The sequence below is a fragment of the Xyrauchen texanus genome, chromosome 14, assembly GCF_025860055.1.
Source record: "Xyrauchen texanus isolate HMW12.3.18 chromosome 14, RBS_HiC_50CHRs, whole genome shotgun sequence".
Taxonomy (NCBI): Eukaryota; Metazoa; Chordata; class Actinopteri; order Cypriniformes; family Catostomidae; genus Xyrauchen; species Xyrauchen texanus.
The window spans coordinates 13,778,302-13,805,912 of record NC_068289.1 but is presented as its reverse complement, the minus strand read 5'-3'; the positions used below and the strand labels follow the sequence as shown (position 1 = coordinate 13,805,912).

The 27,611-nt window shown below is 38.9% G+C and overlaps 1 protein-coding gene and 1 long non-coding RNA gene across 2 annotated transcripts; both read right to left on the bottom strand.

Annotated features, from left to right (window-relative positions):
* Positions 1-3,324: 3,324 nt before the first annotated feature.
* On the bottom strand, positions 3,325-5,436 carry LOC127655252 (uncharacterized). The gene is made up of 2 exons (XR_007972025.1): positions 5,112-5,436; positions 3,325-3,884 (listed from the first exon to the last, which is right to left on the bottom strand). It is a non-coding gene; the product is annotated as an uncharacterized LOC127655252 (long non-coding RNA).
* Positions 5,437-15,415: 9,979 nt separating this feature from the next.
* On the bottom strand, positions 15,416-27,223 carry sik1 (salt-inducible kinase 1). The gene is made up of 14 exons (XM_052142601.1): positions 26,915-27,223; positions 26,033-26,245; positions 25,765-25,881; positions 23,502-23,565; positions 22,955-23,116; positions 22,538-22,662; positions 22,190-22,313; positions 21,873-22,093; positions 21,370-21,519; positions 21,171-21,281; positions 19,941-20,166; positions 19,499-19,753; positions 19,155-19,380; positions 15,416-18,567 (listed from the first exon to the last, which is right to left on the bottom strand). Exons 2-14 carry the CDS (start codon positions 26,186-26,188, stop codon positions 18,090-18,092), a joined length of 2,415 nt encoding a protein of 804 aa, XP_051998561.1. The 5' UTR covers positions 26,189-26,245; positions 26,915-27,223; the 3' UTR covers positions 15,416-18,089.
* Between the last annotated feature and the right edge of the window lie 388 nt (positions 27,224-27,611).

Genomic DNA, 27,611 nt, shown 5'->3' with positions numbered 1-27,611 from the left:
TTACATACACTTTTAACCACTTATACACCTATTTCTTTTTAGACCTAAATATTTTCTGTAATTCCCAACATTTAGATATTTTTTATTTTTTTTTAATTTAGGCTACATCATTAACACATCAGTACCAGTGCCATAAACTGTACGCTATTTACTGTATTGTATGGTAGAAAAACTTATTGATGTACTAATACATTTGAGTATTTTCTTCAGTTTCAGTGTCCCAGAAAAATACTATTCTAAGTAAGGGTGGTTCCCCCCTCATGGTGGCTGTCATGTTGAAATCTCATGACCAGCTGAATACCTCTCACATTAACTTGGTAACACCCACAATATCTGACATTTTCAATTTAATAATGAATTAAACATGGTTGACAAATACTACTGCATATATGGCATTTATTAAATGGAATTAGTAGCCAATATTTTGTTGTTGTTGTTTTTAACGCAAATGCTACCTCCATGCTGAAAGGTTTCAGTATAAATCCAAGATTACTGTTTCATTAGTTGTTTAGGAAGATGAATAAAAGCCACACATAAAACAAATTATGTTGTATTTTTTCACTTTAAAGGTAACTTTTGTCTTTGTGTCATCTTGGACTTACACTGATACCTAGTGGCTTGGATGCAGCCTAATTTAAAATCATAGTTTTCAGTTTCAGATAGCATTGCAAATATTTAGTGTGCTTTCACTCTAGCTATTTTGGTGTGGACCCGAGTTCGAATGACGTCAAAGTTTGGTTCGTTTGGATGGTGTGAGCACTGTTTTCCAAAGTCTGCTTGAAAATGTGGTCTAGAGTACGTTTCATGTGAACTCTGGTGCAGTTCGCTGCTGATATGAACGCAATCGTACCAAATCGTGGAAGTGAACCGCTATTGATGCCGTATAATTTGTGTCTTTACAGGCTCCTGATCGCAGTTATTATAGTTGAATGAATTTCTCATACCAGCTTGTGTCCAAATAAATCCGCTTCAGAGAGCAGCTCACATTCTTCACATCTCTTGCAATGCATCCATGGGCTGGCGACAAAAAAACGCTAATATTCTTCACATCATTGCACATTCAATGCATCCGTGGCAGACAAACATAACTGTCGTTTTGTGCATGTAAAGTTTTGGTGGTAAATCCAAAGAGATGAATACTTTAATAGCACATTGAAGCTGATGTCTTCTTGAGTTGTTGTGTAGTTATAGTGGTAAAGAGCTGTGATCGTACTCGCGTTGATGACGTAATCGGACAATGGCTCGGACCCAAAAAATATGATGTGAACAGAGACCAGTGGGGACATGGGGAGGAAACTAACTTGGGTTCGGTCCAAGCAATTGAACCAAGTGCGAAAGCACCCATATTATTCACAGTCAACCATGATTACTTAAATCAATGATTGAAAGTGTCAAATAACAGGAGGGTTACTGAGATTATGTGTTCAATAATTCATGTCTTTAGGAGTTAAACTTTTTTAATGAGAAAAAAATTACTGAGTGCACCTTTAAGTCCATCCATCCATCCATCTTCTCAAGTCGCTTGTCTTATACAGTGTCGTGGGTAGTGCTGGAGCCTATCTTAGCTGTCTCGGGCCTATCCCCACCTTTAAGTCATATTTTAAAAATCTCCTTAAGATGTATATCATAAAGATGTGGAATGGTTATTAAATCAGCATTGGTGAGTACCTAATGACAGTGGTTCAAGAAGGCACAAACTGCAAACCAGCGAAAGGCTGTTGGGTGCCCAAGTCTCATCGATGCACAAGGGCAATAAATGTTATCCCGCCTGGTCTGAAATGACAGAAGGTCTACTGTGGCACAAGTCGCTGAAAATTTTAAAGATGGTTACAGGAGTGCATCACAACCTACTGCGTATGGGGCTGCGTAGCTGCAGACCGGACAGAGTGCCCATGAGCCAAGATGACCCCTGTTCACCATCAAAAGCGCCTCGAATTGGCACGTGAGCATCAGAAATTCATCTTGGAGCAGTGAAAGAAGGTCACCTGGTCCATTAAGTCCTGTTTTCTTTCTTTTAAGTCCTGTTTTCTTTAGTGCACACGTGCATGGCAGACGGCCATGCACGTGTGCACTTTTTATCTTTATTTTGGTAGTGGCCATTAAGGTTCAAAGCAATTAAAAACTCTTCGGACTTGTCTTTTAACCAGACATCTGTGGAGAGTTAGTTTCACTAGGGTTGGGAACCGAGAACCGGTTCTTCAGAACCGGTTCCATTCTTTAACAAATACTGGAATCGCATTATCTTCGTGACTTTCCTTTCCATTAACGGTTCTCCTGTGTGCAATTTTCCGCTGTGGAACATCGTCCTGAAAGTATAACAGTGTTTTCAGCAGCACACCTCTGCAGCAGTGCTGCCCTCTTCTTAGAAGCTTAAAACACACAGCTCTACCATTGTATATGATTCCCGATCTTGAGCCGGCTCTTTCGAATCTACAGCTCAAAACATACAGTACAGCGCTTCAGGTATAGTTCGATGAGCCAGTTCTTTTGAATCTACAGTGCAAAACATATAGCCCTTCCATCTATCGTCCAGAATACAAGTAATCTATATACTGATGTGCAAGTTATGAATGTCCAACCCAAAATTAAAAATGAACTGTTCACAAGCCTGAAGTAGAACATTAGGCTACAAAATACAGTTGAAACTGTTACTGTTTATTTAATGATCAGCTTTCAGTCTTAAATCCAGCAGTGCAGTTACTGACTAGTTTGACAATGTATAATTAAAGCTACATGAGAGATGTTGTGATAAGTGGAATTTTATAAAAGAATAAATGTATGAATGAAACATGCCATCACATTTCTTGTTGGTTTAGGTTTGTTTATTTAAAATATAGTTAGGATATATTATTGGATTGTAATTATGTCTCTAAAAAGTCTGCAAACACACCTTTTACAAGAATTGTATTACATTTATTTCTGATTTGTTATGTCTGCTTGTTGAAATCTGAAATGATCTCATCATTTGGTAACAGACTGCAGAGTAGCAAATACAAAAATAATTGCATTTCTCTTTTCCAAATAATAATTTTACAAAAAGAATTACTGGAATCGTTACTGGAACCATGAAGGAACCGTTTAGAGTTAAATTCTTTACGATTCCCATCTGTAACCAGCAATAGTGTGGATTAAGGCTGCTGATTGCAGAACATTTGTTTACAAAACATTTTATTTGCAGTGAAGCAATTTTTTATACTTCCAATTTCGTTCAGTCATCAAATGACATCATAATCCATCTTATTGAGTTCTTAGTCTCAGTCAATATTTGAACCATTTGTTTACAAAAAGGAAACAAACACAAGTATGAAAATAAATCATTTGCAGTTTGCGTCATTCAGTGGGCTCTTCTCAATTACATAAACAAATTTTGTTTATTGTCAGTGGTGTGTTAAGAGATACTGTTCATCAAGTTCTGTTTATATAAATTGTGTTGTCTCATGGAGAGAGAGAGAGAGAGCGAGAGAGAAGTTTACTGAGATATGGCACTGTCTCGCGCAATACTTAGAATTTTGATGGCTCAGTGTGGCCTTAATTGCACTCACTCATCTATGTCATCACCAGTCCCCAATAGTGCTGCACAACAGGCAGCACAAACAGAGGTGACAGGCAGTGCAAATGGGCAGAATAAAAATCCGGGGCTTGTTTGTGTGACCTAAAATCATTGGAGACAACGTGGCACATTCCCCTCAATGTACAGCTGTTTATCACTTATGTAAATATCTTGGACCATACATTTGGTAAACTGCCAAAAAGTCAGACGAGCATGATTCTTGGAGCGTGACGTGACGTTTAATAGGCATGTTCCTTTTTCCACTAAGGAGGCCATTTCACACGTTCAGTGAAGCATGATTTCAAATCCTGTCCCTGGCCAAGTTCTCAAATACCTAAGGGGGAAAGAAAATTATCAAACTCTTCACAATAATATTACACAATTGTGCAAAAATATTGGTGTTATGATGTATGTGTTTGGATGCTTTGGGCTCTGCTGCCTCACATATTGGATTATAAAGAAAACAATAAGATTAAAGCATAAGTGAACATTTGGTGCACAGCAGAATGTGAAATATCTTCACATGAGCTTGCATTTAAAGTCTCCTTTATTTGGATGCATATGAATGGAAGTGAATGAAATAGAAGCCTTTTTAAAAGTAAAATATTTTCACTTGACATGTCCTATTAAAAACATGGTGCTTATGATGTGAAAAACAGTGAAGCAAGAACCAAAGACTGATGCATGTGGACATAGAGCAACAATAAAATTTGCAGACAGATTGCAAAAACACATCATGTGAAAACAGCCCTAAGCCTGCCTTTTGATGATTGACTAACTGAAATTATGAGGTCATGTTCAATGATATGGAAATTAAGCAAACAATACTGTATATTTACTTCTTTGTAAAGTCAATGCTTTGCTCATCTGCCACAATATTGCAATGCCTCAAATTGATCTTAATTTGGGGGCTTTTCTCAGCAAATATCAATATATGTGTTTATTTACATTTACATTTAAATGATTATTTACACAGATAGATTTAAAGTTACACTATGTAAGTAATGACAAAATCCTTCTTCCACAGAGTCCATAATAAAACACAAATCAACATCGGCTTGGCTTTTCAGAGGTGGCGACAACTGAAAGGATTTCAAAGTGACCAAGAGATGGCTTTTTTCTTATTCAATAGGTATAATATTTTATTGATATGTTTTATGTATAATTGTGTAATCAGACACACGTCTGTGTTTGTGTGTAGTGAAATACAATAATTATACTCTAATCAGTGCAGAACATTTCACTTTCTAGCACACGTCTATTTGACTTTATAATGGCTATAATTTATTATTATAAATAAAACCTTTAGTCCTAGGCTTGTGAGTCTTGAAATGATGTTGGGCACTGGTTGGTAACAATGATAATCTTTAAATTAGTTACTACCATGGTCTATTTGGCTAGAATATCCTATAGATATAAAAATGTACTACGTTTGACCTTATTAGACTAGCAATCATTATGTCTAATGTTAACAAAGTTGCCTAACTTTTGTAACATAATTGATTTCAAAATATAAATTTTTCCAATTAGTCAAAACAAAAGCATAAGATATGACACTTACCTGCTCAAATTTCTTTCATTATTTATTTGTCCATTCACTCTGATAAGATGTCCTGTATTCATGTGACAACGGTGCCTTGAGCCACATTCATCCACGCAGAGGAGCAGAGCCGAAACACCACTTGTATCATTACATAAACAATGTTCTTCGGCAAGACACATGCAGTTTTATTTTTTAACCGCTAGAGGGCCAAAAGTTACATAGTGTAGCTTTACGTAAAAATTTATAATTTTACAGTTGACGGCCCTAAAGAAATTGATACACAAATAAAGCAGGACAATATCAGTTATTCCATGTGAGAGGCCACTGTGCTAAAATGTTACGAGGGGAGAGGATTTGTAAAAAGGAGGAGCAGGCTACTCTGTCACCACGACATTACACAAACCACTGCTAGTCACGTACCATGCACTTGTGTCACCTTAACCCTTTAAACGTGACAGGAAACTCGATCAGCACATCCCTCATGGGAATGTGAGACATTGCTGGCTCTCCACACAACACCCCTAACTCCATGGCCTGCTGTGGGACAGTCAACACAATGCCTTTCAGGTTTCTGTCTTAACACCTTTCAATGCCATTTATGTTATGCAATCTACTAAAGCAATATCACACTAGCAAGAGTGCTGTATGTCCATCTATCATCTGAGTGCCAAAGGTAATCACAGTCGTGCTGATAGATGGACAATACAGCACGATTGCAAGTGTGATATTGCTTTTATACAACAGTTCAACAAACAAGTAAATAAATAAGTATGGAAAAACTAAGGACTGTTTTAAAAGGGGGGCTTGGGTAGCTTGGGTAGACTACCACCCCTGGAGTCGCAAGTTCGAATCCAAGGCGTGCTGAGTGACTCCAGTGTGTGTGTGTGTGTGTGTGTGTGTGTGTGTGTGTGTGTGTGTGTGTGTGTGTGTGTGTGTGTGTGTGTGTGTGTGTGTGTGTGTTTGTGTGTGTGTGTGTGTGTGTGTGTGTGTGTGTGTGTGTGTGTGTGTGTGTGTGTGTGTGTGTGTGTGTGTGTGAATGAGAGAGAGAGAGTGATTGAGAACGTGATTACCTTCAGGTTTGAGGTTCAGTAACATTTTGGATTGACTGAGAGCATTGTATTTGTTCAAAAATAAAATTAATTCAGAGGAATACAATTTGTCTAATAATTGGGCATGCAGTGTATTTCTTAGGGAACTCTTTATTATGACACAGACATTTTTCCCTCCTCCAGCATGTTAAAAGTTTTCATCTTCTCAAAACTTGGAAACCTGTATCATGTAGGTGCTCATAGAATGTTTGATTACTCTGTATGTTGCGACTCTTAGCTGAGATCGGCAGTAATGCTGAAGCTGTTAGTTTAACTCTATTTCTCAGCTATAGTGTAGTAGTAATCTGAGTAATCATGGAGTGAGATACATTTCCAGAGGACCTCAAAGAAATGTGCGCACTGACTGATAAAACAGTTTCTCAACATAAGCTCAACTCGCTCGTAGACGGTCTTTTGTCACCACTTGTTGGCTAAAATCTTTAATGTCACAGGGATGAATGAAAATGTACACATCTTACACGTTATTTCAGAACACCATGAACACAATCGGAGTGATTCATGCAGAAAAGCATCCCATTGCTGATGGTGTGAGCAATCAGCACTCTTGGAACACCTATCGACCAATCAGAATCGAGGACTGGAACAAACTGTTGTATAAAACACAATACATTTGATTGTAGCATACCGTTTCCAATTGAATTAATCTCTTTTGTACGCAGTTCTTTCAAATGTGTTTGTCTTTGAAGAATTTTACAATGGTTTTGCCAAGGTAAAAATCTTGGAATTAAATAGTCTGGTTTTGGTTCATTTTGAGTAATTCCATTGGGGAATTGATTTTTAATGATAACTTAAATCCCCAAGAAGGCAGGCCTATTGTGAGCTCAGAGGTTATTAATCAATTGTAAATGCTTCTGCTGAAGCCATCAGTCCACATTATTTCATCTTCATTTATAAAACATTGTGTTTAATTGTGAAGAATTTGCACTAAAAGATCTCTGCAATGAAACACTGCGAATGACTAAATAAGTCGTTCTCCCTATATTCTCAAACTTCTTATATATGTGCATATACAGTATTTGGATATTTTACAGTAAAATTAAAATATATTGTTCCTACACTTATCAACAAATTTAAATCAATAGTTTTATATTTTGAATTATGCTGATTTATGTCAATTCGCAATGCTTCATGGGATTATCACTTCATTAGAGTAAAGACGTTTAGTACACAGTTATGTACCTTTTTTCCGCAGTTTTATTTAGTTTATTTATTTTACAAATTACAAATAATGTATCGCTTCATATCAAAGTTTTTAATGTTGTGATTCACATCGGAGCAGGCTGATGCTAGTTCATGGCTAAAAACTCTTATATAGTTACATGAAATCCCTTAGGGCAAGTATTTTATGGGAAAAAATACTTCCAAAACCAATACAGCTCAAAAAGTTGCATACAGCACTGAGTGTAAGATGAGTCATCAATATTTTTGCTTTCCTATGGAGAAAGACTGTAAATTAAAAATCTGAATAACTGCTAAATGTAAATTTGGTTAATTTTCTGAAGCTCTCTAGAATTTATATAACTGCAAAACTAATTCAACTTTTCAAACCAATTCAACAACTTTTATATTGATGTTATTTTTAATTTACACTGTTATTAATGTATTGGCTTTTTATGCCTTTTTATTTATTTATTTATTTTGCTTGTTATTATTATTATACTGTCACATATTTAAAATTGTGGGAGAAGGCAAATTAGACCAGATCTAAAATGAAGAACAAAAGCAATAGGAGTGGAGGCCCAGGAGAGAGGGGGTGAGAGGTTTTTACTTGCTCCAGTGCTCTCAGGGTCAGCTGTTTGCTGAATGACGCACATTGAGCCCCAGTTAATATTGTACAGGAGGCACTCGAGTCTTACTGAGAATTCCATTACAGGCCTTTCATGCTGAGTTCACTAGGCAGCTGTGCATTCATTTCGCCTGCATCTCTCTCTCTCTCTCTCTCTCTCTCTTTGCCCTCAGATCAAAGCCTAGGTCATTTACCAACATTACAGAGAAGAGGCCATAATAGAGATCAATAGAGTGACATACAGGAGTTCATTTCACACTGCAGTTTTAATAGGCTATCCTATACTTTGAGTCTAATTTTAGCAAGACGGGATACTGATAGTATTCTGAAGAATACTATAAAGCTCTAGTAACAAAACTTCATACCAGTAAGGTGCGATTTTCACCATAAATTCCTCTAGGCCACCAGCTCTGGGCATTGTAGTTTTCAGCTAATCCAGACTCATTTCACTGTGAAATCGTAAACAGTAGGGTGACTTTTGTTTAGCTAAATCAGTCTGTGCATATCGAAACTCGAAACATTGCCCCCAGTAGCCAAAGTGGCCAGTTATATTGGGCATATGGGCACGTTTAAGCTCAATTTCGCAGTGAAATGTCCACAGAGGGTCACCAAAAGAGTTGTGAAACAAGTTGTTTTCAGCTATACAGGATGTAATACAGTGAAGAGCAATGCATATTTTATGAATTGAAATCCTAAACCTAAACCTAACATCAGTTGAGTAAAAATATAATGTTAGTGGGGAAAATGCAACCTCTGAACACTAGTCACTGATTATGCCAACGCGATTACTTTCTGGTTTCAACATGGGATCCAAATCCAGGTTTCTCACATTGCTGACATAATGCACATCTGGTCATGCCACAAGGGAAGTTAATCAAACTAGATGCAAAAAAAATATCTGATGGGAGATGGAGCTTTTCAGTGAGTCTGCATAATGTGGCCGATCCTAGGGAACTGGAAATCTCGGAAACAACATTCCGATTTCCCTTGTGATCTTTTAGCCATTTATCTGTGTGGTAAAATACATGTGAATAATTACTTTGGAGCTGCAGGAATGTCAGGACAATGCTTATTGGCACAGACTCAGAACATTCACTGTGGACTATCCTGAGCTGTGCCATCGAAGGCAGTCGAAAAGGAAGTCCATTCAACACTTTTAGGACCCTTCTGAGAGAAAAAAAATATATTATATCATAATGAAATATTTATAATTTGCTGTTTGCAAAAAAAATGTTGGTAAAAAATATACTGCTACTTTTGAATGGTCGACAATAACGGCAGCAGAATAGTAGTTACAGCATCTACCAGCAAGGGCTAACTTTAGTTTACATTTGCTTACAAAACATTGCTTTTAGGAATGATGTTGTTTGTAAATGAGAAAATAGAGGCATGTATTTTCTTTTAACTTGATTTAAGTGCTTCAGTGCTTGGAAATTGTATTATCTTTGATCATTCTTGTCTGGTTCATTAAGAAATTTAAGTCAAATTTTTAAAGGTGAAGTGTAAACATTATAAGTGTTTCCACACAGGTTTCCCTGCCAATATTTTCGTATAGTGACCACTAAACTGCGTAATTGACCATTATCTCAGGCAACCAATTGAATTCATTGTTTTGCTAGTTTCATACCTCTCATCTCACTTTGTGGTCTCTATATTCTTTGCTATGTCAATTGTCTTGACTTTGACATAAGAAAACACTTTCAACTTAAATCAACATTTTATGTATATTTATATATTTGGTAAGAAGAAGGATAATACACAGAATCATATACAGTCAGGTAGTCATTGTCACAAAATGAATCCCTTCAGGGTGATACGTGACCTGCAAACCCTGTCTGGGTTTATTTTGCAATTATAATAATATCCTTTATTTGTTTAATCATATCATCTGAGGTTATAAGTGAAGGACTTTTTTAAATATCTTGTTCACTTACTATCTGTGTACACACATATACACACATTCTTATCTCTGCTTACTTAGAATTGAATTACTTAGCTCACAACTGAGAGCAGACTAATAATTAATCAGATTTTGAACTGACTTTGAAGTGGTTTCTCTGAGGTTCTGTGCTGTCCCGTCGAGAGCTGCTAGCTGTTTGTCTCACAGAGTTGCACTGCATGACCTCAGATTTAGATTCAACACATTTCTCAATCATGCTTATCTCAGCTTACAGTCTTGGCCACTGCATGTCCCAGAGGGGCGCGGGAGAGCTGTGTGGTCCTAAAATACCTCTGACTTACCATACACACCACTATTGCACTCTATAACCCGTCTAATGTCATTATATCCATATGCTTGCCTCATTAAAGATGGCGAACTTTAACTTGATACTTGTCATAAGCTATTGAACTTCACTAGCGATATCAGCAGTAAACACACATTCTTTCTCACTAAACAGGCTTTGATTGGTTGTTATTCTTTATTTATTTATTAATGAAATACATTTTTAAAAGTCAGCCTTTCTCTTTCATTTGCAATTTGGTATAACAGCACTGGGAAGTTGTTTGTATCACTTTGCTTGTCTGTGTTCGCAGCATTCTATAGACTACATGAGAATGTGAGCAGTGTGGAGTGGAACTGGAGTGGTGGAAGTGGCATGCGTGTTCGCACTACAAAATGCAAGTTCTCGCACAAACTGTGACAAAGTTCTCTTGCGCACTCACGAAAGTGTAGCAGATGTCAAGATTTCAACAGAAAAATTACTTACATTTTGGGATGTCACCAAAACGTCATGGTTACTGTTGCAACCTCCGTTCCCTGAGGGAGGGAACGAGACATTGTGTCGAATGAAGTGACACAAGGGTTCTTCCTTGGGAGCCTTGCATACCTCTGAACTTGAAAAAAGGCCAATGTGAAATTGGCAGACAGAATTTGCATGTCCCAACCCCAGATATACGGGTATAAAGGGAAGTGGGTGTGCGTCTGTCGAGCCGAGAATAAGGCATGGCCATTCACAGTGGTAGGTCTAGTGCTGTGGCAGGAGGGACACAACGTCTCATTCCCTCCCTCAGGGAACGGAGGTTACAACAGTAACCATGATGTTCCCCTTCTGTCACTCACTCGACGTTGTGTCGAATGAAGTGACACAAGGGTTCCTATTCAAAATGGCATGCACTAGTCCATGTTACGTGAACTGCTGAGACAGGTGTGCGTGCTAGAGGCAACTGTATCGACTGCACGTAACCCTCCCAAATGCCCCCAAAAGAGATGTCATATACAGACCTTAGGTTCCCAGCACCCCTGAGGAACAGGTGCTACATGAAAAGCATGGGAGCAAGCCTGGCAGCTGCAGCCTTTTCTCTCTCTCTATGTCTCTCTCATAGGGTGTGAAGCGGCTGGGGCTATCTTAGAAAAGATGCTGCAGAGGCCACATCCTGCTTAGACTAGGGGGAGGTAACATGTGGTAAATACACCACGAGGGTTGTGAAGCCGTACGTGGGAGCGGCGCGGTGGAAGGTCCTGACTAATGAGGGGCTACAAGCACGCCGACCGGGGGCAGTGGGACTGCCCAAGGGAGACGCGGGTCCACCAACAGGGGGACCGTACCGTGGAAAATACATCACAGGGAGTTGCCTGAAGAGGGAACAAAGCCCGTGGAGCCCTACCCCAGTACAAAGCACCTGTGGCTCGTAGTGGTTCTGGATGCGAATTGCTCCTATTAATTCGCAGACCACAAGGCTAGGGAGGAGAACGTCCAGGAAGCGACACTTAGTGGCTAACCTGGGAGAGAAGGCGCACTGGTTCAACTTGGTGGGCGTTTTGTGCAAGCGGAACACCCGGTCGGCTGTGCTGCATTACCGAGTTCTACTGGCTCGGATCTGACAAATCATGGAACGAGACTGACTCAACCCTGAGATTGTAAAATCTCGCAAAGGTATTGGGTGTTTCCCAGCCCGCTGCTCTGCATATGTCTGCTAGGGAGGTGCCGTTGGTGAGTGTGCTCGAACCCACAATGGGGCGGGCACAGCCTGGTTCTGGGAAGCGAGTGAGATAGCGTCAAAGACCCAGTGAGGTAACCTCTGTTTGGAGACGGCATTCCCTTTCCGCCGTCCGCCAATGCAGACAAAGAGCTGCTCAGAACATCTAAAGCTCTGCGTGTGGTCCAAATAGATAAGCAAAGCACGTACCGGACACAGCAACGAAAGGGCTGGGTCTGCCTCCTCCTTGGGCAGTGCTTGCAGGTTCACGACCTGGTCCCTGAAGGGGGTCGTAGGAACCTTGGGCACGTTGCCCAGTCGAGGCATCAGGATAACATGAGTATGTGCCGGACCGAACTCCAGGTAGGTGTCGCTGACAGAGAACGCTTGCAGGTCCCCAACCCTCTTGATGGCCCGGTTGAGAACTTGCAGGTCCAATATTGGTCACAACCCGCCACCTTTTTTGGGTACAATGAAGTAAGGGTGATCTCTGCCCGTAAAGCGCTGGCTTTTTCACCGCATATGGATGTGGAGTGAATGGGTTGGGCAGCGAAAGCCACGCGTCCAAACTCCGCGTGAGGGACACTAACGGGACGATCGCTTTTGATGTACCGGACGGGGCTTCGTGGCGAGAGGGAGCAGGTAATAGCGCGTTGGAAGGCAGAAGAGTGTCCCAAGGCTTGGGTGCTGAGAAAAGACTCAAAGCACTTACCTTGCTCCGCGCACCCGGCAGGTGAGGAAGAGGTCCTGGAATGGCGTCTTTGGACTCATCAGCGCTGGCCTGCCGGGGCTGAGCAGTCGCAGGTCCAGAGGCAAGGAAGCTGCATCCAGGGAGCCGGGACTGTAGAGTTGTGGGGCCAGGGTGCTTCTTGCCAGTAGAGGTGAGTGGAACAGTGGTGGACTCAGCTTTGCTGTTGCACAACAGCTCTGCTCCGAAGAAAAAATCTGACTGACAGACGCACGCCCGCTTCCCTTTATACCCGTATGTCCGGGGGCGGGACATACAAATTCTGTCTGCCAATTTCACATTGGCCTTTTGTCAAGTTCAGAGGTATGCGAGGCTCCCAAGGAAGACGCCTTGTGTCACTTCATTTGACATAACATCGAGTGAGTGACAGAAGGGAACTTATTATACACTTTCAGAAGACTTGAAATATGCCACATGGATTTCTTTTTTTAAATGCTTTTTTAAGCTTTAAAGTGAGTCACACTAAACCTCCATAGTAATGAAAAGACAAATCAATTAATTAAAACTTTAAAGAAAGTCATACAGGTTTGGAACAACATGAGAGTAAATTACAGTATGACTGAATTTTAATTTTTGGGTGATACTATCCCTTTAATTATCACATTAGAGTTTGTGTTAAGACTAAGGGTGACAAAATGTTGGTATATTAAATTTAAAACACATTTGTGTAATTAAATAAACTTGTGTACAATGCTGATGAAGGACAGTGAGAACTGATGTCACTTTCTGATAATTCATATTTGTTCTCCAGGCCCACATCATGAGATCAGTCAATCTATGATTTCAGAGTACGCTTTTTGTACACACTCTCTCACATATACACAAATATATTTTAAGGCAGATTCATCAATCAGAATGTGTGTGACAGAAGTTCTGACACTTTGCCAGCAGGCGTTTGAACTCATAGGTTTGAACAGGGTACCCAGTCATAATGATTGGCATGGACCACTGGCTTTGGATCTGAATTTATGAGCACGTAATTCCCAGCACAGATCAATCCACCCGCTGTCTTACAGCTGGAGTGATGAGCGTTCACGCAGAGGAATGTGTTTACATGTGTTTTATCTTCCACTCAAACTGTAATCGTTCATATACATAATCGTTTTCAGATATCTCCGTATTGTGATCTATTCAGTCATGTGATCTATTCAACCTAAAACAATCAAGATGACGGCACATGTTGTAGCGGCGTTGTTGTGCCTGTTATTCACTTTGATAGCATGTTAAAGGTAAATGTTACTTTGAACAACCTTCACATAAAGGCGACGGAAAGTTTACTCGGAATTGCTGTCCGCAGGGATGGATTATGACAAGCAGACTTTCGTTGTTCATGCTCAAAAGTTGTTGAGTGGGTGGTGGGGGCGGTTGGAGGGGGTGTTGGTGTTCGTTGTTCATTTCCAAAAGTTGTTGTTGGTTATTGGGGTTCGTCGTTCATTGTAGCGAAGGGCGCCTGGGCACTGGCCCCATTGGCCCGGTTGGTAATCCGTCCCTGGCTGTCCGATGATGGAACACGATGACAATTGCGTTTCAGACCGTTCATGGATCGGTGATTTTTCGCATGAGCTGTAATAGGATTTAATCGTTTTCATATGTTTCATTATGGATGAGAAACTTTTGGAAAACGGCAGTGTGGACAGAGCATTTCGAAAAACAGAATGCTGTTTTCAAAAGTCTCCAGATTAATGTCCTTTTATTGTCATTTTTTCGTTTTTTGTTGCTGTTGTTGTTTTCCTTTACACTATAGTAAAGAGAGTACATGAGTGATTCTTTAATTTGGGGAACTTTTCATTCCACCAGGATAAATAAATCTCCAAAATTGTTCTAGTTTTAAAGTATATGTAGAAATTGCTTTAATTTGTCATTATTTGATAACATTTTACAGTAAGGCTGTATTCATTATTTGTTAACTACTGGACACTCAAAAAAATATTTTAGCCTATTTTCAAGATGTATTCATTTCAATTGAATAACATATTTCCATCTAATTGAATTGCCTGATATTTAACTAAATAAAATGTACAAATCTTACAAAATGCAAGTTTTATTAAGTATCTTTTCTTCAAGACTATTCAATTCAATTAGATGGAAAATTTTTATTTAATTGAAATGGATGCATCCAAAAGCTAAAATATGTTTTGAGTGTACAGTAGTGCACATGAACTAACAAAAAACAATACCTTTGCAACACTCATTAATCTTGTACATTTTTGTTCAAATAAAAGTATATGTATATGTTAACATTAGTCAATACATTATGAACTAACAAGAAACAATTGTATACTATTTTTACAAATTAACATAAATCAAGATTATTAAATGCTGTAAAGTTTGTAAAGTCATTGTTAGTTCATGAATCCTAAAACATTTACTAAAGTTAACATATAGAACCTTATTGTAAAGTGTTACTGATTCTTGAATTATTTTTGTTACAATGTTACAATTTGTTATAATGTTGCATTAAATTTGACATTTACCAGAACTTAATTATTTGAGCTTGTCCTCCACACAGACATTTCTCTTAAGTGTTAGTATCAAAGAATTTCTACCTTTACTTTTCCTAAGAATTAAAAAAATCATATTTTAATTCATTTGATATGAATTCATAATTAATTTTTATTTATCAGTAATGATCAAGTCAGAAATGCAATTAATTATATTAAGATATTTTCCTCAAGATCTGAGAGGTCATTACGAAACCAATCAGTATTCAAAACTAGTTGAAAAACCATGTAAGGAAGAAAAACACAGGGTAATTTCAAGAGGTGAATTTTTATTCAAATAAATAGCCACATAAATAAAATTTATCTCGCAGGTTCTTTCACACAGCCATGTACAATCATTCTCATTTTGTGAGCACACAAACAGTAAGCAAGCAAACCAGGGAAATATAACAAAAATTAAAAAAGAAACAATCAGGAAAGAATCTTTACAGATCTGCATCAAAACATAGTGTTTCAAGAATAACTTCAAAATAACTATAGACTTATTTAAACCAGCAGTGGAAACAAACACTATTTTTAAAACAAGCAATTGTTATCATAAAGTGCATTATTGTCAAACACAAATGAATGTATAAAATGGGGTGTTCAAACTAACAAAAGCATATGATTCACAACTCTGGTACTTTCTGATGTCCTAAAATCAAACCTAAAAAAAAAAACCTTTCACCACTATTGGATTTGTTCAGAAAAAGGCACAATTTTTGGTGGTGAGTGAAAAACAGAGGAAAAAGGAAGGGTGTTAACACTGTAACATTAGCTTCAGTAGCTTTACCTTCAATTCATCTTTCTCTGCACTGGTTTCAAATACTGTCAATTAATGTCCCAATTTGGAAACAACACATTAAAGCGTGTTTCTAAACTACTAGAAACCATTGTACAAATGTGCTGAATTCACAGGACATGCAATAGGATCTTTTAGAGCTATAAAAATGGTGCTTCAACCCAATGCTGGAGTTTCAATAATGGTAACACAATATTATTTCATTTAAACAGCACACAAACCCAGAGACACTTTTGAAATCTACTTCTAGCACCTAGATATCTCTTATGCAAAGAGATATCTATACATATTTTTTAAACTAAAGATATAAAACTCTATTGCTACAAGACTCAGCTATGTGTGTATGCATCTCTGTGTGCATTTTAATCAAGGAAAAACTACAAGGGCCATTGCTCTCTACAAACATTGTTTTCAGTATTTGTCAGCTAGACGAGGCAGCTACTGTATCTGTAAGACTGATTTTAAAAGCGCTACACTTCATTAAAAACTGAGAAATGTTCTGTAGAAAAAAGCAGAAATGTTTCTCTTGATCTTCAATAAGCTCTTTCTCTCTCTTTTCTCTCTCTCTCTCTTTGGCTTTCCTAGATCTGTCATTTTTCTAGTTCAGCCATTTTACAAAGCCAGCCAGGATGCAAAGGCAACCTGTGACAGATAGACTGAAAATGAGCTGTACGTAATGGCCAGGCTCTTATTTCCTATGCTCATGCAGAATACATAATTAAAATAATATTATACATACAATTAAAACAAAATTCTCTCTCTAAAAAAAAAAGAATACTATACAATAACATTATCAAGCATGAAGTACCTTTTGCTTTCCTACAACAGCTTCCTTTCCTGGTATTACATTTTAATGTGAAATATTGCAGTATTCTCATATTCTTTGTTCACTGAAATAAAACAAAAAAAGATTTAAAAAGCAAATGTACACCATTAATGAAGGTCAGAGGTCACAAGACATTGTAATGGGCCTAATGTCTTCACACAGTCTATGTTCTGATACAATTTTGAGGTGAATGATCGTTTATCGAGGAGGTAATAGTGAGCTAATAGAAAAGGAGTTTTCGGAATTACTAGGCCAGACAATGTCTTCTAATTTCCTTAACTGCAAAAAATGATTGGTATGTGCACTTATGTATGATGCTGTATGATTCTAACTGACTAGTGTCTTTGTCTGGACCTGGTAAAACATTAAGCAGCATTAAAAGTCGTTGCCACAGACTGTGAAAGCATATGAGGACAGCCTCACCTGGTTTAAATGAACATCTCTGCAGTACCTCTTGTGCTTATATATAGCTTATTCTTATTACTGTTATTACTTCTGTATTTTCCCCTCCTAGTAAGGCGCCTCTGGTGGCCTCATCATTGTACACAAAGCATTGGCCACATAGTTTTGCTTTATGCACAATGCATTTTAATATCGCATATGATAAAATTACAGTATTTCTTTTCCTTGGTTTTGGAAGTTTAGGAAGTCAGATACTGCATTTTGTTTCAAGAACTTATAGGAAACAAATAAAAAGGGCACAAAAAAAAATACAAACAGCAATCAACTTTGGTCTTCTCTGGAGAGAAACAAACAAACTGACAAAGAAAAGAATAAAGCTCAAGCCCTGAAAGGAAATCCTTGAAAAAAAAAAAAAAACTGTACGGAAGACATAAATATCGTATGTTCATACTTGTACAGAGGAAAAACAAGCTTCAATGTCTTTGACATAATCATTTGAGATTATGGAGGCCAGTATTACATCTTGTACAAACTGAAGTGAGTGAACCCACTCAAAAATTGATGAAAACTCTCTTAAGTGCCTTGATCAGTGGCCTGTCCTTATTGCTGTGTGGACAGGAGCACCTGGCAAGGGTCATGGGTTCAAATGAAGAGTTTGGTTATTGCTTCTTCTGGTACACTATGGTCGTTCCAACACATATCGAAAAAAAACATGGAATTGCATGTTGTTCCAGAGAGTAAAATCGACATCTCTTCATAGTATCAGAATACTATTGAGTGCATCATCAAAATGGGATGCGTTCTCTGTTCATCATCATTGTCCATTGGCTCATTCTGGACCGTTCATTCAAGAGTGGTGTAGGCAGTCAGAATCACTCTAAAATTGATCAATCTACTATGAGTCTTCTCATTGTCTGTGCTTTCTTTACTTGACCATCACACAGCTGCTGAGCTGCTGCTGCTTACCGACACAGACCAGATCCTGAACATCTGGCTCCTCGGTGCTAGTGCGCAGGCTCCAACCACCCTGGTGGGAAAGGAGGGAGAAAGGCAACTGTGGCTGGATGGTGGGCTGGATCTGCAGGTTCTGCTGGGGGTGGAGGTGTGGACGCTGGCTGATGTGTAGACGAGCCTCCAGGAGATGGGCAGCGGATGCAACGGGCGAGAGGGAGGAACTGGAGGAGTTGAGAGATGGCTGCTGCCACAGGTTGTGCTGGAGAGGGATGGAGGTCTGCTGGCACGGAGGGAGGATCGGCTGGGTGGGGGCGTTGGAGAAGAGGGCAGCGGGGGTGAAGAGATTGTTCGAAGGTGGAGATGAGGTGTTGCGCTGGGAGAGGAAGTGTACAGACTGTTGGGGTGTAGACTGGACTTGGGGTTGAGGTTGGTGCTGAATTTGTAGCATCCTGTAGAATAATGGAAGAATAATTGTTTTAGACATATTCAACAAATGTACGATAGCATCAAATCAAAACCACTCTATTATAGCTAATAATCATGCATTGAAGACTATGCTAATAATTTAAGTTTTATTTTGCATTTGATGTTTTTCTTTGTTCTTTTTTTTTTACTGATTGTTTACTTGAATAATTGAGGTTTACTCTATTTGACCAATTAATTTCCTTGACTTTCCCAGTCATTTTCAGTAACTGTATAAAGATTTTTATGAATAAACAATTATTCTAGAAATACCATGACTTTTAAAAATGTTCTTAATTTAACCTGATATTTCAGGCCTAGAAATCTAAAGATTTCAATACTGGAAAATTTGAGAAATAATTGATGGCTTGTTTTAATGAATATATTAATATTTATATAATTATTTAATTCATTCAATAAAGGAGTGTATTTAACGCATATAAATTTTTTTCTGTAGAATTGAAATTGGTATTGTGAAATTTGACCTGTATTGGTATCGACTACAAACTAAGATGTTCGGTATCATGACAACCCTAGTACTCAATGTTAGGGGTTATTTGTGGGTTCTTCTCACCTCTGCTGGTGTAGAACTTCCTCCAACATGCTTCGGCGTTCTCGGGGGCCAATGGAGCTTTGGTGGCTTGAGGAAGGGCACATGGTTGGCCCGAGTGACCCCCGGCTGCCCCTGGAGCATGAGGTTGGTGGGCACACCTGTCGTGCCAGACCTTTGATTTTGTTCAACCCCAGCAGACCTTTTGCACGTGTGTTCTTCCTCAGCTGCTGTCTGAACGCCTTCAGTCCTGCAGATATCATAGGCCAGTTAGAAACCACTTAAACTGAGTCGTTACATTTTGCGATAATATTTTATTCACAATATTGCCAATAAGAATGTTATCAATTTTATGAATACAAACAGACCCTGTGTAAGGGAGGTGTCTGAAGCCCTGCGGCCCTCTTGGAAGCTGGCTGCCAGCATGCTGCCTTGGTTCTGCAAGAGCAGGTTGGAGGAGAGTGTAAGTGGTGTCCCAGCAGGAGCTAAGGCCCCTGGGCCAGTCCCAGAAATGAACAATGCTGAAAGGTCTCCAACAGCAGTGGAGAGAGCTGGGTTTGGGTTTGAGGATGACTTCAGACAGCTGTCAGATGAAGCACCGTCTGATGGGCTAACAACTATATCTGAGAGAGGACAGAAATAATTTAAAACCAAGGAGATGTATGTATAAACATAAACATATATGTATAAACATATGTAGACAATAGAACAGAATGATGCTGGAATTTAGTGGCTGTGCCAAACCAGTAAGTTAGAAGGGGATCTCCATTTATTTTTGGCCATGTAATATGCATGCCATTTCATACTTACAGGGTGGATTGCTCTTGTGGAATCGAGAGGAGACCTCTGCGAGCGTATGTCTGCGGGATGTGGTGCTGGGCAGATGGGGGGGCCGGACCTGCAGCATCCCCTCTTCCTCCTCAAGGTCATGAGGTCGCACCTCCTCACTGATGGTGGTCTCAAGCAGGCTGTTGGGGGAGATGGATCGGTTCCACAAGAGCCCGCTCAGACTGGCCTCCACTGGACACACCACACGCTGAGGAAGGGAGGGAGGCATTCACATTAGCCACTGCCTGTCTCTAATGAAGGAGGGGGAATGGGGATACACTGCATATCTGCAATATGAAACAGGACAGGGATTCTATTTACTGACAAACTACGTAGAGAGGGGTCTATATAAGCATTTAGCAAACACACTTGAATAGTGGAATTGATGCAGGACAATGGCAGTGAACAACAACGTTTTTTTTTTAAAACATTTGATAGTTTTTTCATAATTTGGGATGTGACATTGCGTATTGTGACATCACATACTTTGCGCACCCAGTACACAAAAAACCGGTAACCACAGTAATTGTTACCTCAGGATTCTATTTCTACTTTCGTTGGTGTAACCTAAATTGTCAGGTAAACAGGACGCTCTGAGTGATAGTGAAGCAAAAGTGCCATAGAAGCCTTTTCGTGTCGAATTTGCTTTCTAAACGCTATCGGTAAGTTTTAGGTGTTGGTTTGGGGTAAGGAGGTCTATTTTGTTCACCTCTCAATTATCTTTTAGATTTGGGTTAAAGTTTTAGGTTAGGGTTTTATTCATTAAAACATACATCTAATATTCACCTTACAAATTACAACATAATTTCACTCGCTTTTGGCACCCCCTCTGGACATTTCGCTTGGAAATTGCAGCCAAACATGTAATGAAGCATATAAAATGCAAAAATGTTTCCATAATCACGTAAATTTCATGTGATCAGGCTGCATTTTCCATCCTCTCTTTCCACCATAACAGCAACTCTCAGTTGTCGTAGAAGAAAATCTCTAGGAATCATGCTGACGCTAAAGTTACTATTGACTTTAATTAGACACTAATTACATTGGCAACTGAACTATATGTACCAAATATTGAGTACACTTTGTAAACAAACAGATCTGATTTCATTACTTGCAAAATGACAGTGTGGATAGTCAGCCCTAAAGATCTGACTTGAGAAACAAATCAGAATTGGGTGCAATGTAATTAAAGCCAATTAATTGAATACTAACCTGAAACAGTGCTCCTTGTTCACATTCCATCTCTGAATGGACAGGAGTGTTCACCTTAGTGGTGACAGGGAAGCCAGAGTTTCTGAAGCAGTCAGATGACTTCATGATCACCTTGAAAAAAGAAGAGCTGAGTTAGTACAGTGGGAGATTGCATCTAAAGAATTAGACAAAGGTGTAACAGGCACAGTCTTACACTTACCTCTGGCATGGAGGAATCGGACGCCTTCCTGGATCTCTGATTCCAGGCCCCATACTGGTGGCTCAGCTGCTGGCTGCGGTGCTCCTTCACTCTCTCCAGCAGCAGATAATAGATAGCTGAGAAGTGGTTGTAGCTGCTGTTCTGGAGAGACTTCAGGAAGGAATTGAAAAGGTGTATTTTAGTCAGTGGGCATATTGAGCTTGGGTTTAACAGTTGTACTGATACACAGGCAGTCTGCGTCTTGAGTTATCGTCTTAGAGGTTTTAAGTGAAGCTAAAGACAACACAGTATGGCAGATTTAAAAACAGATGCTACTGTATTTATCCTTTCACTGCCAACAGTAGAGCATATTAAAGCTAACTGAGAAAATATATTTGACCTCCACAACATGACTGTATATTGACTAAGCCCCTAGCATGCTGTCAATCTCTCTGTGATTTAGATTCCTTGCATGTCGTTAATCCTGCCACCTCCCTCTCTAATTGTACCTCCCCTTTTCTCACCTCCACGGTCCTCTGCCTGTCAATGCCCAGGGTCTGCATGATGCCTAAAACAGGCTCACTGTAGTCTCCCAGGTTGGAGTTGTAATCAGTAAGTGACAGGGTGAGGGTCTGGTGGGGCGCGCTGGGGTCCGCTAACATCCAGCAGTGCTGCTTAATCTGGGCCACGCTGATTCGCTTGGCTGGATCCACCACCAACATCTTGCGAATCAGATTTTCACAGTCTGGACAAAGAGGCAAGGAGCTATCGTTTAAAAAGTTTTTTTTTAGTATGACTCACGATGGCATTTTACATGAAGAGAGGGACCGTTGAGCTGTACCTTGTGACATGAAGAATGGTATTCTGAATCGGCCCTCTGTCACTCTCTGTCTCAGGGCAGGAAGACTGTCCCCATCAAAGGGCAGGGACCCACAGACCAGCACATAAAGAACCACACCAAGACTCTGTGAAAGAAAGAAATATGTAGCACATATTAAACTACAGTCTTTAACTGTTTTAATCAGTCCGATATTTTTCCACATTTACTTATGACATAACCAACTGAGTTTATATTAATAGCTTGTCAAGATGGACGCATTGACCAAGAAGTCACGTTAAAAGCAGCCACTAATTTTGACATCCCTAGTAACATGTAAAGTGAGAATTCGACAAGATTTCAAGAACCTACCCAAATGTCTAACTGTGGCCCTTCATATTCCTTCCCCTCAAAGACTTCTGGGGCAGCATATGGCGGGCTACCACACCACGTGGAGAGAGCCTCTCCAACATTATAGAAGTTTCCAAATCCAAAGTCTAGAAGGGGTGTACAAACAAATTAGTTCTTTGTTGATCAGATGTCTGATTTTACGTACTGCTTCCTCACAACATTGTATGGTGATATGTAAAAGGCTATAAGAAATGATTTGTTTCAGTACAGAGAAGACCTCTGTATAATTTCACTGACACAAAACAGACTGGTCATCATACATAATTGGATATCATAACTTTATTACTGATCCTAAGAGTGAAATAGCAATTCATAGTTTGGCACTGTGGAGAGAAATGTATGTGCACAGCAATGTGAAAGCCTTGGTCATCTGCTCACCTGCCAGTTTGATATTCATGTTGGCATCAAGCAGCAGGTTTTCAGTTTTGAGGTCTCTGTGGACAATATGATGCCTGTGGCAGTAGTCCACTGCCATCAGTATCTGCCAAAACTTCTTACGAGCTTCGCTTTCACTCATCCGTCCATTAGATGTCAGATAGTCTGTAAAAAAAGAGGACGGATTAGGAGGGGAGGAGGCACTTGAATAAAAACAACATATAAAGACAGAACCAAGTCTACATTCTGTCTGGTGACGGAGCCACATGTGAGACAGGTGAAGAGACAGATATGATATAGCATTTAAATCCGCAGGTGATGAGCACAAGCAGAGGTACAGTCGCTTATCCCTTTTACACAGTTACATAAAGCTTAAAATCCCACACCTGTTCTCTCTTTGTGCTCATTCAGTGAGTCAATGCTGTGACGGCATTGTTGATCTAAATAATTCTCTCCTCATCAGACCTCAGTTTACATGGCATCTGGACAAGAGGTTTTGAGGGAGCCACAGATGGCAAAAACAATAGACAAAGTGTTTGGTCCCACTTACCAAACATCTCTCCGTTTTTTGCATACTCTGTCACAATATACAGCATGTCTTTGGTCTCCATGACCTGTAAAGACAAAAACAGGCACATCAGAGAATTATCCAAAAATGCTTCATAATTTCTATGAACACTAGCTTTAAAATGACTTTTGAACAGTAGTGGGATACAAGCCACTTAATAAGTAGTAACTGGGTAGTTTAAATTTTATACAGCATTTTGCTAATTATTATGCATAATATGACCTCATATTACTGGCGAAACTACATGGAATGTTTGTATTACTTAAAAAAAAAACTGTCAGCCCACCTTAAACTAAGGTGATTAAAAATGCTACCAAAAACATAAAAGAATTTGTGATCATTCACATGATGTAAATTATACTCTTTCCCATATATGTATTCATTTTAACCCAAATTCTTGATATTGCTTAAAATCCACCATTATTTGCATCAACTACCCAATTTCCTGCACACTACTTCTGTTTTTAGCCAAAGATATGCACCATTGCATAAGAGAACAGACAAGTATTTCCTGAATGGCCTTTATTTTTAGGTTAACATGAGCACACACGTCTTTCTCCTGTCTGTTCCATCACTATCTACCACTGAACCAGCACTGTCACCTAATGACAGCTTAAACAGTATCTTCAACAACTCATTTTGAACAATAAAACACAAATAAGGCCCAGCCTGAGCACAAAAGTATGCAGTAATACAAAAGGAATTAATAGTGTAAAAACAGTGAAAGGGAGAGAATAAAGACGTCACCACCCTTTACGGAATGTCCTGAAACTTCTCGGGCCTGACTACCACAGCGGGAGTGGAGTGAATGAAAGAATTGATAGTTTGGAAGAGAAGTGTGTCTAAGAGAAAGATCAGCATGTAAAGTGGATGAAAAACTTAAGGGGCAATAAAAGCACTGTTTGCACAAGAAGCGAGAGAACGGAAACCGTTTATCATGAGGGATCATGGGTCACTAGTTCCACATTTTTCATCTCAATTGCTTCTCCTCAACCCCCATTGACTTGAAAGGAGAGGACAGAGCTCTGGAGCACAAAGTTTTAGTCTGATGTAAGAAAACAGGGTTCATAGGAACTTTTTAAGCAGTAAAAATCTCAAAAGCAAAGCAAGAAGTTTAAGGTAATTTGACACCAACTAGAAATCAAGGACACTTTCTTAAAGCTTTTAAAACTGAAAGGGTGGACTGATACTACAGTCATCAGATCGGATGACATCATGCTATTTTATATTAATATGAAAGGGCTCCCACACCCTTTAATTAGTGAATTTTCCAGTCAGCCATGATTATCACATTTTAACTTTTACATGTATGATTTTTGCAGACGCTTTTATCCAAAGAAAGTTTTTCAAGGTCAAATTCAAGGTATATATTTTATCAGTTTGTGTGTTCCCTGAGAATTTAACCCATGATATCCATGTTGCTTTACCAGTTGAGTTACAGAACCCAATGTATATATGTGCTATAAAAATGTCTATGACTTTCCACTACTTTTTAAGGCTGTATTGGGAACCCTTGAGAGCCTATGCTTATTTACCAGTACAGTACATCCAGCTCATATCAAAATACAAATGCTGCTGCGTGCTCAATTCCCTAAACTTCATTATGAGAAATAGCAGGGCCCCACTCCAAAGCAGTGAGGTGTGATCTTATGGTTTCTGGTTTCTGGGCACATTTTCCCAACATCAGTTCTCCAGTATAATCCATAAAAATGGTAATCCGCAACTGAACAAAACAAACTAAAATGATACAGGCTATGAGAGAAAGAATGTACTGACGTCTGAGCACCCTGCATTTGCCTGCCACTATTTGCATGTGTGCGTGTGTGTTCCAAGCTTTGGTGTCAAAACAAGTCCAGTAATCAAATCAGATTGTACTTCTTAGACAGCTAGCTTCACGTGACTGCAGACACTGCGCTTGACTTTCACTTGTGCTAATAAAGCCAGGGATTCATGTCCAACACACTCTCTCCCTCTCTGTGCCTCTCATGCAGACATATTCACACATTTAGACAACAGTGCAGAACAGACAGAATCAAAAATAGTCTAAAAAGACATTAAATATAAAAATATAAAACAAACAAGATATTTTTATTTATTTATTTATTACGGAATAATTTTTCTGAATTTTTACTTAATCTTTTATTTATTTATTTCCCTCAAAATTATACAAAAATTTCATCGGGACAGTCTTAACAATGACAATCTGAAATAAAATCTGCAAATCATACAAGAAAATGTAACTTACCTGATAGAGCTTTATGATGTGAGGGTGATTGAGCAGCTTCATAATCTGGACCTCTCTGTAGATCTTCTCCAGGTTGGCTGAGTTCAGTCTTGTTTTATCAATTATTTTAATTGCAACCTGCAAAATAATGCAATAAAACTCACTTTGTTTTATGCATAACATTTTGTAACGCACATATATATTTATAGGCTATGTATCATTATTAGCCTATAACCATTAAAATGTACCAAATAAAAACGTAATCATGCAATGATGCAGGAGGCATTACCTGTGTTTTCGTTACTTTGTGTCTGGCCAGTTTCACCACAGCAAAGTTTCCCTTGCCGAGAGTTCTGATGATCTCATAGAAGCCGACCTGCAGAGGTCTGGCCTGGGTAGGACTGGACTGAGAGCACGTTCTACTACTATCTGTCATAATCACCATGATGCCAGATCTCAGCAGCGATGTGTTGAAGAATAACCTTTATTTACGATGACGTGTCTGCAATTAAGCAGAAATAATACAAGATTATAAATGCGCAGTAATATAACTGAAAAGGAGTGACATATTTCCACCATCATCAAATTGATATGTATTACAATTATCTTGTTTTATTATTAGTTATTAGTAACACCATTATTAATATTATCATCAACGTTTTTATTCATGAAATTCAATTACAATAATCAACCAAAAAAGATATGATCGCTGCGAAACACATTTTAAATATTTTATTTTGAAAAGTAGGCTCTTGTTTTATTATTAGTTATTAGTAACACCATTATTAATATTATCATCAACGTTTTTATTCATGAAATTCAATTACAATAATCACCCAAAAAAGATATGATCGCTGCGAAATAAATTTTTAATATTTTATTTTGAAAAGTAGGCTACTGATATAATAATAATAATAATAATAATAATAATAATAATAATAATAATAATCAACTTCCTTAAAAGCAAATTAATTCCATATATTAATTTGTGCTTGATCAATCACTAAACTCTTATTATTTACACTAAAGTAAACTTTATACTAAACACGTAGGCTATACAGTAAGTAAAACAAACATCCGTAAATGTCCTTGAAATTTTGTAAAGCAAAAACTCTCACGTGAATTTCATATATTTCATCTGATCATATAACAAAACCGAAAGTGCTCTTACCTTAACACACGAACAAATTCCACCTCCTTCCACAGTAGAAATGTGTTTTAAATTTGCTTTTAAAAGTCATTACTGATGTAAACCGTGTGGTAAAATATATTTATATATATATATATATATATATATATATAGTGTTTATTTCATTCAAAATAATGAGCATCTATACTAATAATAAGTTCAATGTACAACGATACACACTTTTACGGAGCGAGCCGTAAAAAAAGCGCTTCTATGTACACGGTGCCGCTCGCGGCCAGCTGAGCTCGCGCTCTAGCAAACAGCTCTGCACTGGCATGCAGACAAACGCTACGGGCTCAATCGTGTGATGAGGGAACTCCGCCTCTCCCCCCATCACAAACTGATCCCCGCCTTATTGACGTCACATTAGCGTCAGAGCTCGGAGCGGGGCGCGAGGCCGGGCGAGCGCACAAGGCTGAAGTTGCCGAGCAACTGTGCAGCCTCGGCGTATGGTGACGCGAGTGCTGATGGAGAGGTTGCTTGGAGATGAAGACGATGACGCCAGTGCCAGAGATGTGTCGCCGCTCTCAAGCTGTTAGTGTTATAAGGGGAGGGAGAGAGGCTTAGAGTCTGCTCCACCTGCTGGAAGGCATGCATGCACACTCGACTCACTCTCTCTGTCGAAACTTTCAACTGGCGTGTTGTTGTTGTTGATGTAGGCCCTATGTGAGAAATACGC